The sequence below is a fragment of the Ipomoea nil genome, unplaced genomic scaffold, assembly GCF_001879475.1.
Source record: "Ipomoea nil cultivar Tokyo-kokei standard unplaced genomic scaffold, Asagao_1.1 scaffold1834, whole genome shotgun sequence".
NCBI lineage: Eukaryota > Viridiplantae > Streptophyta > Magnoliopsida > Solanales > Convolvulaceae > Ipomoea > Ipomoea nil.
In genome coordinates, this window is record NW_017618262.1 from 2,908,683 (window position 1) to 2,925,052 (window position 16,370).

The 16,370-nt window shown below is 43.0% G+C and overlaps 1 protein-coding gene across 1 annotated transcript; it reads left to right on the forward strand.

Moving 5' to 3' along the window:
• Positions 1-13,504: 13,504 nt before the first annotated feature.
• Positions 13,505-14,702, forward strand: LOC109192927. Its single transcript, XM_019343640.1, has 3 exons — positions 13,505-13,860; positions 13,943-14,600; positions 14,675-14,702. Exons 1-2 carry the CDS (start codon positions 13,746-13,748, stop codon positions 14,587-14,589), a joined length of 762 nt encoding a protein of 253 aa, XP_019199185.1. The 5' UTR covers positions 13,505-13,745; the 3' UTR covers positions 14,590-14,600; positions 14,675-14,702.
• Positions 14,703-16,370: the final 1,668 nt, after the last annotated feature.

The following is a 16,370-nucleotide window of genomic DNA, read 5'->3' on the forward strand; positions in this document are numbered from 1 at the left end:
GGCGGAAACCAGAGAGAAAGCTCTCTCTGGTTTCCGCCGGAAACCAGAGAGCTTCTCCTTGGTTTCCGCCGGAAACCAGAGATCTTCTCTCTGGCTTCCGGCCGCGGAAACCAGAGAGCTCTCTGGTTTCCGCCTTTCAGGCCGGAAGCCAGAGAGAATGGCGGAAACCAGAGAGTACAACTCTCTGGTTTCCGCCTTTTTTTTTGTTTTGTTGTTTTCTTTTTTTTTTTTTTTAATTTTTTTTATTAAATAATATTATTTGATTTTATTAATAAATATTATTATTTATAATATTATTGTAAATGTTATATATTTTAAACAAAATAATTAATTATTTAAAATGTTTAATTATACAATTCTATATCATTTCCAGAAAATGAGCCAAACACCAAAAGACAGTTTTCCATTTTGCAGCCAAACACCAGAAAGGAAAATGACTTTTGGAAAATGACTCATTTTCCAGAAGTCATTTTCCTGCTTTCCAAACGGACCCTTAAAATGTTTGGATTTTGGCATGTCTTAAATGGAAGGGTGACCGGGATGATGAATTTTTGTACTAAAATAATAATGGTGGATGAAAATTGGTACTAAAACAATAGTCGTGGATGAAAATTGGTAGAAATGAAACATGTGGACTAAAACCGTCATTTTACTAATACTCGTGAGACCAAAATTGGTATTTGCTCAATTGAAATTTTAAAGGGTAGTTTTAAGGTATTAATTTGAGTGGAGTCCATTTTTATTTGGTTTGCGTTAAAATGGATTTGAATTCTCTAATTGGAATGATAATTTGATATATTATAAGCTCAAAATAAATAATGGACGAATGGGAAATTTATTTTCAAAGTATATATGTTGAGTTGAGAAAGTTTTGAGATGGTTTAAGTAGTATTTGTCCTATCTGAAAAAATATGTGAATTTGTCTATACATATGTATATACAATTTAATTTTTGTAAAGAGTTTGAATTATATAGAGTTTGAATTTTTGTATATACAATTTAATTTTTGTAAAGAGTTTGAATTTTTGTATATACAATTGTAAGATTTTAAATTCATAAGAGTCCAATTAAGGCTCTGTTTGGCAAAATTAGCTGAAAAGCTATAAGTTATGAGCTGAAAGCTGAAAATGAGCTTAAAGCTGAAAAGCAATAAGCTCGGAACTGAAAACTAAAGAATTGTTAAGCTAGCTGTTATGATTGAAAGTGTTTGGTAAAATTAGCTTTTTGATAAGCTGATAAATGTAAAAAGACTAAAAACGACATTTTTATAAAATTTAAATTAGTTTGTTTACATATTAAAATTTAACATTTTGTCTTTAAAAAAATTAACATTTTGAAATAAAACTATTAGCATAATCATGATCTAGCATATCATAATGAAGTAACAATATTGTTACAAATATAATAATAATAATAATAATAATAATAATAATAATAATAATAATAATAATAATAATAATAATATTTGCGGTGAAAGTTGCGGATAAAGGAGTAGAGAAAAAATAGTTTTAATTGGGAAGGGTAAATTATGTCATTTCTTTAAAATAATAAGGATAAAGATGAAAAAAAAAAGTTAGGAAACTAGGAGCTTATTTTGAAACGCTATCTTAAGGTAGCTGGTAGGGAATATCCCGACCGACATAGCTTCACCACGGCCGAGAAGCCTTTGTCTTTTCCTCTTTGTCTTTGCAGGTAACTGGTCGGGCTCCTTGTGAAGAACCCGGTCGGGGTCCGACCGGGAGTTGCCCGAGCAACGATGTCAACCACCGAGCGGTAGCCCTTTGGCGAGAGAGCTGACGAAAGACACGTGGCAATTCTCTACGACGACAGACAGGGCACCCGGGAGGACGACACGTGGTGGCTACGTGGAGGGCATGCCGAACGGCTGGAATCCTGTCCCCGGCATAGCGACTATAAATACCCACAGTAGCTACAGTGTAAGGGACTTTTGGACGATCGATAGGTTGTTGTTAGAGAATCCCGACCGCAGTCAGTCGGCACTCAGAGCAACCAAGTAGATTGTACTTAGGGCCTTTACCGTGACCAATAAAGATATTTACTTGCTTTAATTGGTCTCGTGTTGTTATATATTGCTTACGTATAATTAGCAGTATCATTTTGGCGCCGTCTGTGGGGACCCGTGCAAGAAACCAACGTCTTGACGAGCACCCGATCACTATATCGACATGTATCCGTGGGCACACAACAACTTTGCTGACGACCAGGCGGATGCGGCGAGCTCCTCCGACCACTATGCTACCCAACAGCAGGGTCAGACGATGGACCTCAACCTCAACCTCTCACCACCGCATCCATCAAATGCGTACCCGGCCGCCCAGCAGCCGGTGAATTACATACAACCGGGATACCCGACACCCGGTCTGCCATACCAGCAGCAGCCGATGATGTATCCCGCCCAGTATCCATACCCGGTCCCACCTCCACCGTACGGGTATTGGCCAGGCCAGCCGATGTGCTACACTTCCCCGGTTGGTTATCCACCATATACGCCTGCTTATACAGCTCCAGCCGCCGCCCCTCCAGTACAACCGACCGCACAGGCAGAGCCGCAGCGTCAGTCCGCATCCCGGGCTCGACGCTCGGCTCATTCGCGGTTGGGGTCGGGGGGTGCTGATGCGATGGAGGCACCGGCTCAGGCCGTTCAAGCGGAGGACCCTGAAGAAGTTGCCCGATCGGTAGCTTTTGATCGTCTACGACCAGAGATGCACCAGCGTTTGGGACCCCAAGACCCGAACCGCGGGCAAGAAGACACACAGATGCAGGAGGCTAGCCAGGAGGCTTCATCTGGGTATAGCGGGTCGAGGTCTCACCGACGGCGACGCGCTAGGGATACAGCCCAAGCCGCTCAAGCCGCCGAGCTCAACGAAACCCGAGGATTGCTCTATAACCTCCAAGCGGAAGTTGCGCAGCTCAGGAATGCGTACCCTGGAACACCCCCGGTCAACCAATCGACCCTGCACCAGACGCCTTTCACAGCAGCGGTGATGGCCCAGCCTTACCCGCTTGACTTAAAGGTCTCTGGGGAGAAGAGTTATGACGGGCGGGCAGATCCTGAGGCCCATGTGAATGATTTTTTCAGCAACATGATGCTGAAGGGCGTTTCGGACGCCGTGATGTGCAGGGCCTTCTACTCGACCCTCACCGGTCGAGCGGCAGAATGGTTCCGTACCCTGCAACCGGGGTCGATTGATAAATTTGAGACCCTGGCGATCAAATTTGTGAGGAAGTTCATCACTTCCAAAGTGGTGAGGAAATCCTACATGTATCTCGAGAAGGCCAAGCAATTAGAAGGGGAAAGCTTGACCGATTTCCTCATCAAATGGAAAGCAGCGGTCGGAGAGGTCGAGCCTATGGACGATGCGACCGCCACCCACATGCTTCACATATCTCTCCAGGCGGGACATTTATATCAGGACTTCATCCTACACCCCCCGACCAGTTATGAGGAGGCCCTTCGGAGGGTCGCAGATTACGCCAACGCCGGCGAGGCGAACGCCGTAAAGCGCTTGCAGGAGGTCGGCTCTTCGTCCCGTAAGCCGGCCGGCCGGGCGGAGCATCGGTCGGGAGATGACAATCCCCGATCCCGCACCAGGCCTGGCGAGTTTACGGCCTTAAACCGATCCGCAGCGGAGGCCATGCAATACGCCCAATCCTGCAATCTCATCAAACTCCCCCATCCCGATCGAGACGGCCCTGACAAGAGTAAGCACTGTGCTTACCATCGATGTGCCGGGCATGACACCGAGGAGTGTACCCACTTACGCCAATTGTTGGAAGATCTGCTCAACATGGGAAAATTGGACAAGTGTGTGGGGAAGAGAGAGGACAACAAGAGGAACACCGAGCGGAGGGATCATAGACGTTCCCACCACCGCTCTGATCGATCTGGGCAAGATAGAAGGGACGATCGAAGGGATGATCGTCATGATGACCGGCGGGACCCCGACCCTCCGTCTGGTAGCCGCCCGTCCGGAAAGCCTACCATCCACGTCATTTTTGGCGGACTGGAAGATGCTTCCCGACCACGGACTAATTGCCCGGTCGCTATAGTGGATTCCCGGGAGACCGGGAAGAGGCAGAAGATGGAGCCCATAACCTTCACCCTTGAGGACCAACCTACCAGCAGCGACCACGGCATGGAGGCGCTCGTGGTCACGATTGACGTTAAGGGGACGGACGTCCAAAGGGTTATGGTGGACACGGGCAGCAGTGTGAACGTCCTATACTTGGACGTGTTTGAGAAGCTTGGCCTCGACAGGAAGGAGCTGACTCCGGTCGGTGTACCACTGTCAGGATTCACCGGGGCTCTCATTTACCCCGAGGGAAAGATAACGCTCCCGGTAGAGATCGGCACACCTCCAAAGTCGATCCAGACGGAGCTGGAATTTGTTGTGGTCAACCTCCATTGCGTCCACAACATTATTTTGGGCCGACCCGCCATCATGAAGATCGGTGGGATAATTTCTATGCCCCACCTGTGCATGAAATTCCCCACCCCTAACGGGGTCGGCGTGGTCCGTGGCGATGTCCAATCCGCCCGAAAGTGTTACACCCGAGCGGTCAACAGACGTGACTCCGGTCCATCTTCCCGGGTGAACACCATAGCCAAAGAGGAGGCTAAGGAACGGAAGGAGCAGCCTGAGCCTTCCGAAGAAATAGAAGAAGTTCCCCTATCCGAGGATCGCCCGGATAGGAAGATCAAGATTGGCCGAGCCCTCACCCCCGAGCTTCGAGCGGAAGTTTTGGCCATACTCCGGGAGTATGCTGATATCTTTGCGTGGGGGCCCGAAGACATGCCCGGAATCGATCGGTCGGTCATCTGTCACAAATTAGCCGTCGATCCCGCAGCTAAGCCGGTCGTGCAGAAAACACGACACCTTTCTTCCGATCGCCGCGAATTTGTCAGGGAGGAAGTCAAAAAGATGGCGGCGATCGAGCACATCCGTCCGGTAGTTTATCCCGAGTGGGTGGCAAATATCGTTCTCGTTCCTAAGCCCCCAGCATGGAGGATGTGCATCGATTTTACGGACCTCAACAAGGCCTGTCCGCTCGACCCGTATCCTCTACCGAGCATTCACCAGATGGTCGACGAGACGGCCGGGGCCGAATTAATGAGCTTCATGGATGCTTTTAAGGGGTACCATCAGATCATGATGCACCATGAAGACGAGAGCAAGACAGCCTTCGTGACCCCGGATGGGCTGTATTGTTACCGAGTGATGTCGTTCGGTCTCCGGAACGCAGGAGCCACCTACCAGAGAATGGTCAACATGCTCTTTGCCGATCTACTGGGCCGAACGATGGAGGCTTACATCGATGACATGCTGGTCAAGAGTCGGGACCGATCCGACCACACTCGGGACCTTCGGGACTGCTTCCAGATCATGAGGAAGTACCAGTTGCGGCTGAACCCGACCAAGTGCACGTTCGCGGTTCAGACCGGCAAGTTCCTCGGCTATATGATGACCAAGAGAGGAATCGAGCCTAACCCGGCCAAAGTAAAAGCGATTCTGGACATGCAGCCACCTTCCACCGTTCGGGAAGTCCAGCAGTTGACCGGTCGGTTGGCAGCCCTCAGCCGGTTCCTCTCCAAGTTAGCCGAGCGCGCTTTACCTTTCTTCAAGATATTGCGGAAGGTTAATGGATTCGTCTGGGACGAAGAATGCCGAGCGGCTTTTGACGAGCTGAAGGAGTATCTCATGTCACCAATTGTGCTCTCAAAGCCCGAGCTCGGAGAAGAGCTAGACGTGTACCTCGCCGTGTCCGATCGCGCAGTAAGCGCAGTGTTGTGCCGAACCGATCCGGAAGGGGTCCAGCGACCGGTGTACTATGTAAGCCACGCGCTACATGGTCCCGAGCTCCGGTACTCCCGGCTAGAGAAGGTCGTCTACGCCTTATACATCGCCGCGAAGAAGTTGGCTCCCTACTTCCAGGGTCGAGCGATTCGCGTGTTGACCGATCAGCCGATCGGGTCAGTCCTCCGAACTGCTTCATCATCAGGTCGCCTAGTCAAGTGGGCGTTAATGCTGACCCAGTACGCGATCGAATACCGACCGAGGCCAGCAATCAAAGGTCAGGCTCTTGCTGATTTCTTGGTCGAGTGCACCGCCCGGGATACCCGACCTCCTGAGACTGCGGATCCCGAGGCTGAGTGGTGGTCACGAGCCCGGAAGGATTCAAGGTCTACTTTGCTCTCATGTACCAGTTCCACCCGACCAACAATGAAGCCGAGTACGAAGCATTTGTTAATGGCTTACAGTGCGCTCGGGACTTGGGGGCTGAGTACATCCGGGCTCAAACAGATTCCGCGCTCGTGGTCGGGCAAGTTCTCGGGGATTATGAAGTCAATGGAGAGCGTCTGCAGCTTTACCGAGATCTTGCCATGGAGAAGCTTGCTCAGTTCCGGGGGTATACCGTCCGACACATACCCCGATTGGATAACGCCGATGCAGATATCTTATCCAAGTTAGCTCAAGACGCCCCGGAACATATGTCGAAGATAGCTCGGATCTTGGTGATCCCGAGACACAGTATTCACCGTCTGCCGGTCAATCCCATCCAACCGGTAGATGACAATTGGATCACCGATCTGAAGGAGTACCTCGAGCACGGTCGCCTCCCAGACGACCCGCAGCGTGCTCGGAAGGCTAAGCTTAGAGCCCCAAGGTTCCAAGTCTTGGACGGTCGTCTATATAGGCGATCGTATGGAGGCCCCCTCATGCGTTGCTTGACCGCATTTGAGGCTGATTTAGTTATGAAGGAACTGCACTCGGGAATTTGCTCTTCGCATCAAGGAGGCCGATCTCTGGCCCGTCGTATCATGCTGATCGGGTACTATTGGCCGTCCCTCCAGCTAGACTGTGAAAAGTTAGCTCGGGAATGTGAGACGTGCCAACTATACGCCCGGATGCCTGGACGACCGGCAACCTTCTATCAACCGGTCACGACCGCAATTCCCTTCGCTAGGTGGGGGGTAGACATCTTGGGCCCCTTCCCTCAGCTCTCTGGTCGAAGAAAGTTCGTGATCGTCGCCATTGATTACTTCTCCAAATGGATAGAAGCCGAGCCCTTAGCTACGATCACCTCTCAGCAATGTGCTCGTTTTCTTTGGCGCAATGTGGTTTCCCGCTTTGGCGTGCCCGTGCACCTCATCAGCGACAATGGCCGCCAATTCGTAAGCCAATACTTCCAGAACTTTTTGGCCACGATCGGGACGACTCACGTCCGGTCGTCGGTGGCTTACCCTCAGGGAAACGGTCAAGTGGAGAACGCGAACCGGACGATTTTGGAAGGTCTGAAAAAGAAGTTACACTCGGCTGGTCGTAGTTGGGCCGATGAGTTGCCATATGTCTTATGGACTTATCGGACGACCCCGAGGGAAGCTACTTTGGAGACCCCTTTCGCCCTGGTTTATGGAGCAGAAGCCCGACTCCCGATCGAGGCTTGGATCCCGACCGATCGAGAGAGAACCTACAATGCGGAGGAAAACGAACATGCGATGGCCGTGAATCTCGATGCGGTCGAAGAAAAAAGAGAGCTAGCCGCTCGGCGTATGGCCGAGTACCAGAAGCGTGTTAAGAGTTCGAAAGACGTTCGAGTCAACCCTCGATATTTTCAGGTCGGAGACTACGTTCTACGACGAAGGGAGGCCAGTCAACCTCTAGAGGGCGGAAAGCTAGCTCAGAACTTGGAAGGGCCGTACATCATCAGCGCGATCATACGGCCGGGTACATACCGACTGGAGACGACAACTGGTCGGGTAATCGAGGGGACTTGGAATTCCGAGCACCTCGTTATATTTAGGCATTAAGCCTCTTTTTTGTAATCTTTGGACGGAGAGGGGGCTTGACCTGCGTGTAGGTCCCGGTCGTCGTTTGTAATTAAATTCCTATGTTTGTAATTATTTACTTAACCGCCTGCGAGCGGGAAGGATTAATGTATATACGATCGGTGATTGCTCGACCGTTTGCATACGGCGGCCTGATCGGTTATTTTCTATACCTTCAATGCATGCAGAATCAATTTATCTTCAAGCTACACCGACCGGGCGAATCTATCGACCGGTCAGATGCGCTCCACATCGGCGGACATTCGAGTCACGCCATTGATCGGGGAAGCCAGGAGCCCTCAGCATAATTCCCCGATCCGTCTAACTTCTGTCCACTATTGCACCCACTCGTGCCTCGAGGGCACAATAGTGTGGGGGCTGGGATATATGAAGTGTTGATGGGCCCATATCGCTCGGTATATCCCGACCGTGGGGCTTACTTCTTTTCAGAAGTGTTGATGGGCCCATATCGCTCGGTATATCCCGACCGTGGGGCTTACTTCTTTTCAGAAAAATTCGTCAAGACCTGGAGACCGGGTAAACTTGGTCGGGTAGGTCAATATTATGACGAATTTAGAGGCTTGCTTGGTTTCAAAAATTTTCGACAAGGCCCGGAGATCGGGTAAACCCGATCAGACGGCCAGTTTAACGTCGAAGTCTCGGAGGCGCGATCGGGCCGTAAGGCCGTAGGGTCGGGTGTCGAGTGGGTCGAAGCAGCGCAAGACCGGGCCATAAGGCCGTGAGGTCGAGCATTAAGGATCAGCATTTACACGACTAAAGATAAAAATGCGAAAAGAAAGAACGAACAGCATGAGAAATTTTATTGATCATCAAAAGGTGCCCGGTACAAATCGGGACCGGGCTCCCGATCAGTGGTCCTTTACAAAAAGAAAAAGAAGAAAAGAAGCCTACTCTACTTCTTCGTTTCCCGAGCTCCAGCAGCCGTCTCCTTCCCGCTCGGGGTGGCCGCAGATGTTCCACCGGGCTCAGCCGCTTTTTCTTTCGGAGCAAAGGGAGAGGGGCCAGGGTCAGCTAGGTCGGGAGGAAGGGCAGACAGTACGAGTTGGAGGTCGTCGCCTTCGAGGGCTTCCCCCAACCGTTTCTGGGCCTTTTCTAACATCTTCCTTTGGCCGGCCTTGAAGGCCCACCGACCAAAGGAGAGAATCAGGTCCTCCCCGACCTTGGTCCTCCGAGCAGCTGTGAGGAAGGCCGAGCCGATCTGATCGTCCTTGAAAGCCGAATGGGCCAGCTCCTCCGGGCTCTCCAGGCGGGTCTTCAATTCCTTGTTCTCGCCGATCGCCCGCTGGGCGACCTTCTCTGCAAGGGCCCGGTCTTCCTCGCTCTTCTTCAAGGCCTTTTGAGCCTTCTCGAGCTCGGCTTGGAGCTATTTAACCTCCAGAAGGCGACGGACGGCCGTCTTCTTGTGGTGGTCGGCCTCCTCGGCCAGCATGGCCCGGCCCTGTAGTAGTTGGGCCGCTCGGGAGATCTGCAAAGGCAAAAACAGTCGGGGTTAGCCCGGTCGAAGGCACTTGCACAAAAGATGAAAGATGGATAGCTAAAGAAGGCTTACCTCGGCCAGATTATAGCCGATCCTCTCGGCTACCTGTGTGGGGGTCATCTTCCCCATATCTTCTTTGGCCCGCCCCGCATTGCCAATGCGGGCCAATATGGACGAAGCGTCCCTTTCTCGCCCGACCGAAGGGCTCGGGCTGCGTTGCTCACGGCGGCGTTTCATGCCGCCCACCTCCCTCACGCCCTGCTCGGGCACCTTCTCTTTTCCCCGGGCAACTTCTACCCGGGCGACCAAGACATCGGATGGCTCGACGATAAAGCCCTCGCCCGTCGTCACGGTCGAGGCGCTTAGGGGTCGGGCCGAGGGGATCTCCTTTTCCCCGGCTGGCTTGGCTTTCGCCTTCTTCTTGCCGCCCAGGGAGATCTTGGTGGGCGGGGGAAGGGAAGTGTCTTCATCACCGAATTCGGCCATAGCTGCAAACAAAGAGATCAAGTTAGTGTGATCGAGGCATAAAGTTAAGTCGGGAAGGTTAGCTCGAGTTAAAACCTTTCTTCGTTCGCCTCGACGGTTTGGCGACCGTCACGCCCATCGGCACGAGCAGGTATTTCTCCTGTAGCTCGTACGTAGGGGGCGGGAGCTTGGCTGCTTCAAGACTTTCAGCCGTCCGGAAGATTGTGTGCTCGTGCAGCTCGCTCGAGATCCGACTGACCGTCTCCCTGAGCGCTTGCGTCTCGACCGGCACCACTTGTTTCCGAAAATGGGTGCTCCAAGCGCGGTCAACCGGGAGGATCCAGGGGTCATATTTGAGGGAGAAAATCCTGTTCTTCCACCCCCTGTTGTTCCCGGGCAAGCCTCTGATTGCGCACATGTCGGCTCGGGACTGTAGCATCAAGAACCCGCCCCCGTAGCTGCCCGGGAGAGTTTTGACTTGGTAGATGAAGTTGAACAGCTCCATCGTACAGGCGGCTTCATGATTTTAAATTCATAAGAGTCCAACTAAGGCTCTGTTTGGCAAAATTAGCTGAAAAGCTATAAGTTATGAGCTGAAAGCTGAAAATGAGCTTAAAGCTGAAAAGCAATAAGCTCGGAACTGAAAACTAAAGAGTTGTTAAGCTAGCTGTTATGATTGAAAGTGTTTGGTAAAATTAGCTTTTTGATAAGCTGATAAATGTAAAAAGACTAAAAACGACATTTTTATAAAATTTAAATTAGTTTGTTTACATATTAAAATTTAACATTTTGTCTTTAAAAAAATTAACATTTTGAAATAAAACTATTAGCATAATCATGATCTAGCATATCATAATGAAGTAACAATATTGTTACAAATATAATAATAATAATAATAATAATAATAATAATAATAATAATAATAATAATAATAATAATAATAATAATAATAATAATAATAATAATAATAATATTTGCGGTGAAAGTTGCGGATAAAGGAGTAGAGAAAAAATAGTTTTAATTGGGAAGGGTAAATTATGTCATTTCTTTAAAATAATAAGGATAAAGATGAAAAAAAAAAAAAGTTAGGAAACTAGGAGCTTATTTTGAAACGCTATCTTAAGGTAGCGTTCCAAAATAAGCTCTTAGTTTAAGCTAGGAGCTTATTTTGGGAACATTATCAAACAGAGTTTATAGCTTATTAGTAGCTTAAAATAAACTATAAGCTCCTAAATATGCTCTGTCAAACAGAGCCTAAAAATAATTAATATACTTACACTATAATAATAGTGAGTTTTTTTTATTATTTATTTCTAAAAAATATTTTATTTTGTAATAAATTCATAAATAAATTTATTACAATTTTATTTAAAGGGAAAATTGCATCTTTAGCCCCTGAGTTATACCTAAGTTCCGACTCAGTCCCTGAGTTATGACTATATCCATTTTTAGTCCCTCAGTTATGAACGAAGTGGTGCATTTGGTCCACGACCATTAAAACTGACGAAAAAATTTAAAAATATTTAAAATTTGAGGGGTAAAATAGGAAACTCACATTTTATTCTCCTTATATCAAAATCACACATTATTTTTCATTTCTTAGCCTCTTATTTCAAGATTGTTCAATTCTAAAAGCATTTCAATAACTTTAGTATGACTTGTTAGGAACCTGACTCTCGTATAATAAACTTAAGACTTAGCACAAACAAAGAAACACTTGATCATTGTCTTCAGACATGTGAAACACACTATCCTATCAATTTTCTTTACTAAGCAACAAATGTACTCAAACCAGAACTTTTGAGATACAAAATGACATCAAATTTCTCAGGTTGCTTTTATGAGAAATTCACCAACGGAATAACTTGAGATTTTTAGCATGTAAAATTTTTTAATATGCAGTAGTTTAGTCAATAATCGTTTTTAAAAGTTACAAAAGTTTTTAGAATTTTCATAACTGAGTCTTAGGTTCCTCATTCATTATTACTCTGGTTTTTAAGAAGACAGAGGATTGGAGGTGATTGATATATATAAAATATATTTTTCATATATTGTCAAGATATACGATTCTTGCAATTGATTAAGTTACTGCAGAGCATACAAAAGAATTTTACGTACTAAAAATCTCAAGTTACTCCCTTGGTGAATTTGTCATAAAAATAACCTGAGAAATTTGATATCTTCTTGTATTTCAAAAGTTATGGTTTTATTACCATTATGTTTAGTAAGGGAAATCAGAAACTTTTAAGATGGTATGTTTTGCATGCTTGAAGACAATGATCAAGTGTTCTCTTGTTTGTACTGAGTCATAGGTTCCTTATACGAGACTCAGGTTACTGACAAGTCATAAGAAGATTATTGAATTGTTTTTGAAATTGAAGAACCTTAAAATTAAGAATGCTAAGAAGTTGAAAATAATGTTGTAAAAGTGGTTTCAATATAAGAAAGTGAATAGAATGTGGATTTCATACTTTACCCCTAAAATTTTAAATATTTTTTTAATTTTTCTGTCAGTTTTAACGGTCGGGGACAAAATGCGCCACTTCACTCATAACTGAGGGACTAAAAATGGATACAGTTATAACTCAGGGACTAAGTCATCACTACCATTATAACTTAAGAACCAAACTCGCCATTTTCCCTTTTAAAATTTAATAAAAATACTAAAGGTTAAGTTACATAAAACTATGCAAAAATTTATTTGAGACTGTCTCACGGACAAGGATCCATGAGATATGTTGAGTCAAAATCAAATGTAATACTTATACTAGACAATGTAATACTAATAAAGAATAAAATGTTTATTACTTATACGGAAAAATATAATATTTTTGAAGAAAAATGTTATACTTTTACATTTTGATTTAAAAGTAGTTAAATTTCATTTTCACGTAACAAACATTTGCCAACATTACAAAGGCAAAATCCAATATTTTTGATGAAAAATGTAATACTTTTACATCAAAATGTAAAAGTATTATTATATTTGTCTTCAAAAGTATTATATTTTCTCTTATAAGTAATAAACACTTTATTGCTAATTAGTATTACATTTGTTAGTATAAGTATCACATTTTTATATTTATCCGACTCGACCCGTCGACGGTTTTACACAAGTGTGACCCATAAATTAGGTAAATTATGCTGTGGAAACGTGTTCACCATGCGCATGATGAATACATGGGTAGATCCATAATTTCTATACTATAAATTCATAAATTTTTTTTTTGAAAACGTAGATTCATAATTTTTTTTTTTTTTTTAAAACGTAGATTCATAATTTATTTTTTTTTTTGAAAACGTAGATAATTTTGTTTTTCATTTGTTGTTACAGATATTATGAATCTACAGTACAAAAATTATGAATAATATAGAAATAGCCTTAAGTGACTTGAGTTATTGGGCTAGCCCGTTCAAACCACCAAACTTATTTCACTCTTAACATAATACACGTAAACTCATAACATAATACACATAAAATTTGAACATAAAAAACAACGTCATTTTTAACGGCCACACAACGCATTGTTGTGAGTTTTTTAAATGTCAATTATGGAGTGTGGGAGTGCAAGTGGTGAAATTATAAGAGTGGTAGAAAGTCATTTGAACCCATTTCCATCTCGACACACCATGTGACTTCTTTTTTACGCTATTCTCTTTCCCCTAGCTTTAACAGATATATAGAAGGTGAGGCTCCTATGCTTAACTAGCTAGCTGCGGGCAAACAATATAATAGGATAGGTTAGCTTACATCAAATTGCAACTTTTTATTTTATTTTATTTTTCTTTTCCTGTTCGCTTTAATTCGCAAGAGAAGAGGAATCTAAATCTATAAAAGCTCCACCATCATCTTAACTCATCTTCAAATTGCATTGAGCAACATTATCCAGAGGGGAAAGCTTATACACATCCTCTAACCGTCAACAAGCAGCTATGACAATCAAAATTCATTTCATAGTGTCCTTGTATTTACTACTCTTAGCCATCACAAAAGTGAGGACGGAGCTGCTGCCAAAAGATTCTGTTCCTCCGTCTTGGAAGGATATAGGTCAGGTATATAAGATTATAAGTTTTAACCCAGTTATTAATATTTCAATTTTTTATTAGAGACGCCTGCTATCTTTTTGCAGATAAGTATCCCCTTGAAAAATCTATTGCACTAATTGGAGGTTTTGTCATCATTATTGTGATCACATTGGTACTCTTTAAGAGAAATTTCATTGATAGCACTGGATTAATTTTCGGTTTATGGATGTTGATGTCGTTTGACAACGTTGTTGAAAATTCATGGGATATTATGTCACTAAGCTATTTGTTAACCTCTTTCCACATTACGGTCGCTTTCTTTGGACTAACGTATTGGATACGTTTGAGTGTTAGAGAGTATAATAAGACAAACACAAGGCCGTCAATTGATCTACTGGTTGAAATCGGAGCTTGGTTTTTTATGTTTATTTTGAATTGTACTGTAGCTGCTGTAAAGCACTCGCTTCGGAAGCAACAAGATCAAGTATCTCAATGGTATCCAGTTTCAATAGCTTTTGCTACGATAGTAGAAAGTTACTGGAAAAGGGGAAGGAAAATTAGAGCAAATCGACTGAAATCACCACTTATAAAAAATGTGGAGGATGCCTTTCATGATTTTGTAAGAACTTGCAAGAAAGAACCTCAGAGTGGTAATATAATTGAGTTCAACCAAAAATTAAATGATTTCACAAGAACGTTCTGTATTTTAGTAGCTCAGAAGCGGGAAGCTCTAATAATAAATTATCAATGAAAGACTTTGAGGTCTCCTTTAATTAATGAATCATGCATGTTATTTACACAGAAAAAAAAAAAAAAAATCAATGAAAGACTTTGAGGCAGCGGGTGGATATAGCTCAAGGGGCCTCCTCAGCGACATTTACATTGGTTTAGTTGACTTTATTATAATGTAGTATCTGTTCATAATTACTTTTTCAACTAAATGAAAATAAAGAGTCAATATCGCCTCCACTAAGGCTCAAATCACAACCTCCCTTATGAAGGAGCAACTTGGTGCCATCAAGGTCCTTGGCTTCTTTTTTCTTTTATTTAAGAACACCTTTGTTGCAACATTTATAATTTTATAATGAGAGTCACACTAGTGTTAGCGTTTCATGAATCTTAATCCATAGGTCGAATTTGAAATAGTTACTTGTTACTCATTATCGAAATCATAAAGTTTATTACAAAAATTTAATACCCTATTTATATGTGAAATTTGATATCATTTAAAATAAGATTGATTATTGTTAATGACAAATATTTTAATATTTATAACTGAAATTATGGTACATACAAAATGTATCTTTTTAGAGTATCTCACCCAGTTATTTACAATTCAATCTGTCTCACAGTAAAAAATTTGTAAAACGGTCTTACACAAATTATTGCGTTATAATAATAAAGTAACGTTTGATATTCATGTTGGCTAGTAAATATAAATTAGTATGGACCACGTACAATACTTGTGATTATTTCTTTTAGGAGGTTTTTGGTTCATATTATATAAGATAACTAAGGCTATATTTGCTTGAGAATATAATATTCTCATGTTTGATTTAGGTTATGTAACTTATTTCAAAAAATGTCACACAATCTCCACATTAAGTTTTTAGTTATTGGATGGGAATCTAATATACTCTCCAATTTCTTAGGTAATCTCACATTCTCTTGTTTTATTACTAATTTTGGACTTTTGACATTTTAATCAATTTGTCTTGTTATCTATTATCTTATTTACATACCTTAGTTTTAAATCAAACACAGGAATCTAACATTCTCAACAATCCAACATTCCTTGAGGTAATATAACATTCCATGAACCAAACGCCCCCTTAGGAATAAAGGTCATCCAACTACACATCAAACTGCAATTAACGCATTGAACTCAGAAAAATTACAATTAGGTCCTCAATCAATACAAATCCATGCAATTCAACCTAAAATGACATGTTGACTTGGTAATAAATTGGCGTGACAGTTACCAAATTTAAAAATAATTTTTCTATTTCTAAAAACATAATAAGCTTCAATCCAGGTTATACCCCTGATTTATGTCTATGTTTTCCGTTAATTTTTTTTGTACCTTGTGCTATAAAAGTTGTACTACATAATTTTTTGGACAAAAATATCCCTGATGTTATAACTTCTGTTATCTTTCCCCATTATTATTACCATGTACATGCATACACAATATTTTTTCTTACATCCTTCAATGGTAAATTTAAATTCATTTATGTTTTAATTAAAATGTTACCATAGTTATATTTAGTAAATTATCATTTCTATAATTTTTACCTCAATAATATTAATATGAATTATATATATATATATATATATATATATATATATATATATATATATATACACTATTATTTTTAAAAAATTAATATAACTAAAATTTTAATATTTAATTTTAATATTGGGCATATATTTTTTGCGCATCGCGCATATAAAATACTAGTTATTTTAATAATTGTAATAAAATAATTATTAAAAAAAAAAAAAAAAACCACCCCTGCCTCAGCCTCCGCC

Excerpts from the sequence above, each read along its gene's own strand:
- LOC109192927 (XM_019343640.1), top strand. The coding sequence starts at position 13,746 with ATGACAATCAAAATTCATTTCATAGTGTCCTTGTATTTACTACTCTTA. Across the intron at positions 13,861-13,942 it reads TCCGTCTTGGAAGGATATAG|ATAAGTATCCCCTTGAAAAA; the intron begins GTCAGGTATATA and ends ATCTTTTTGCAG.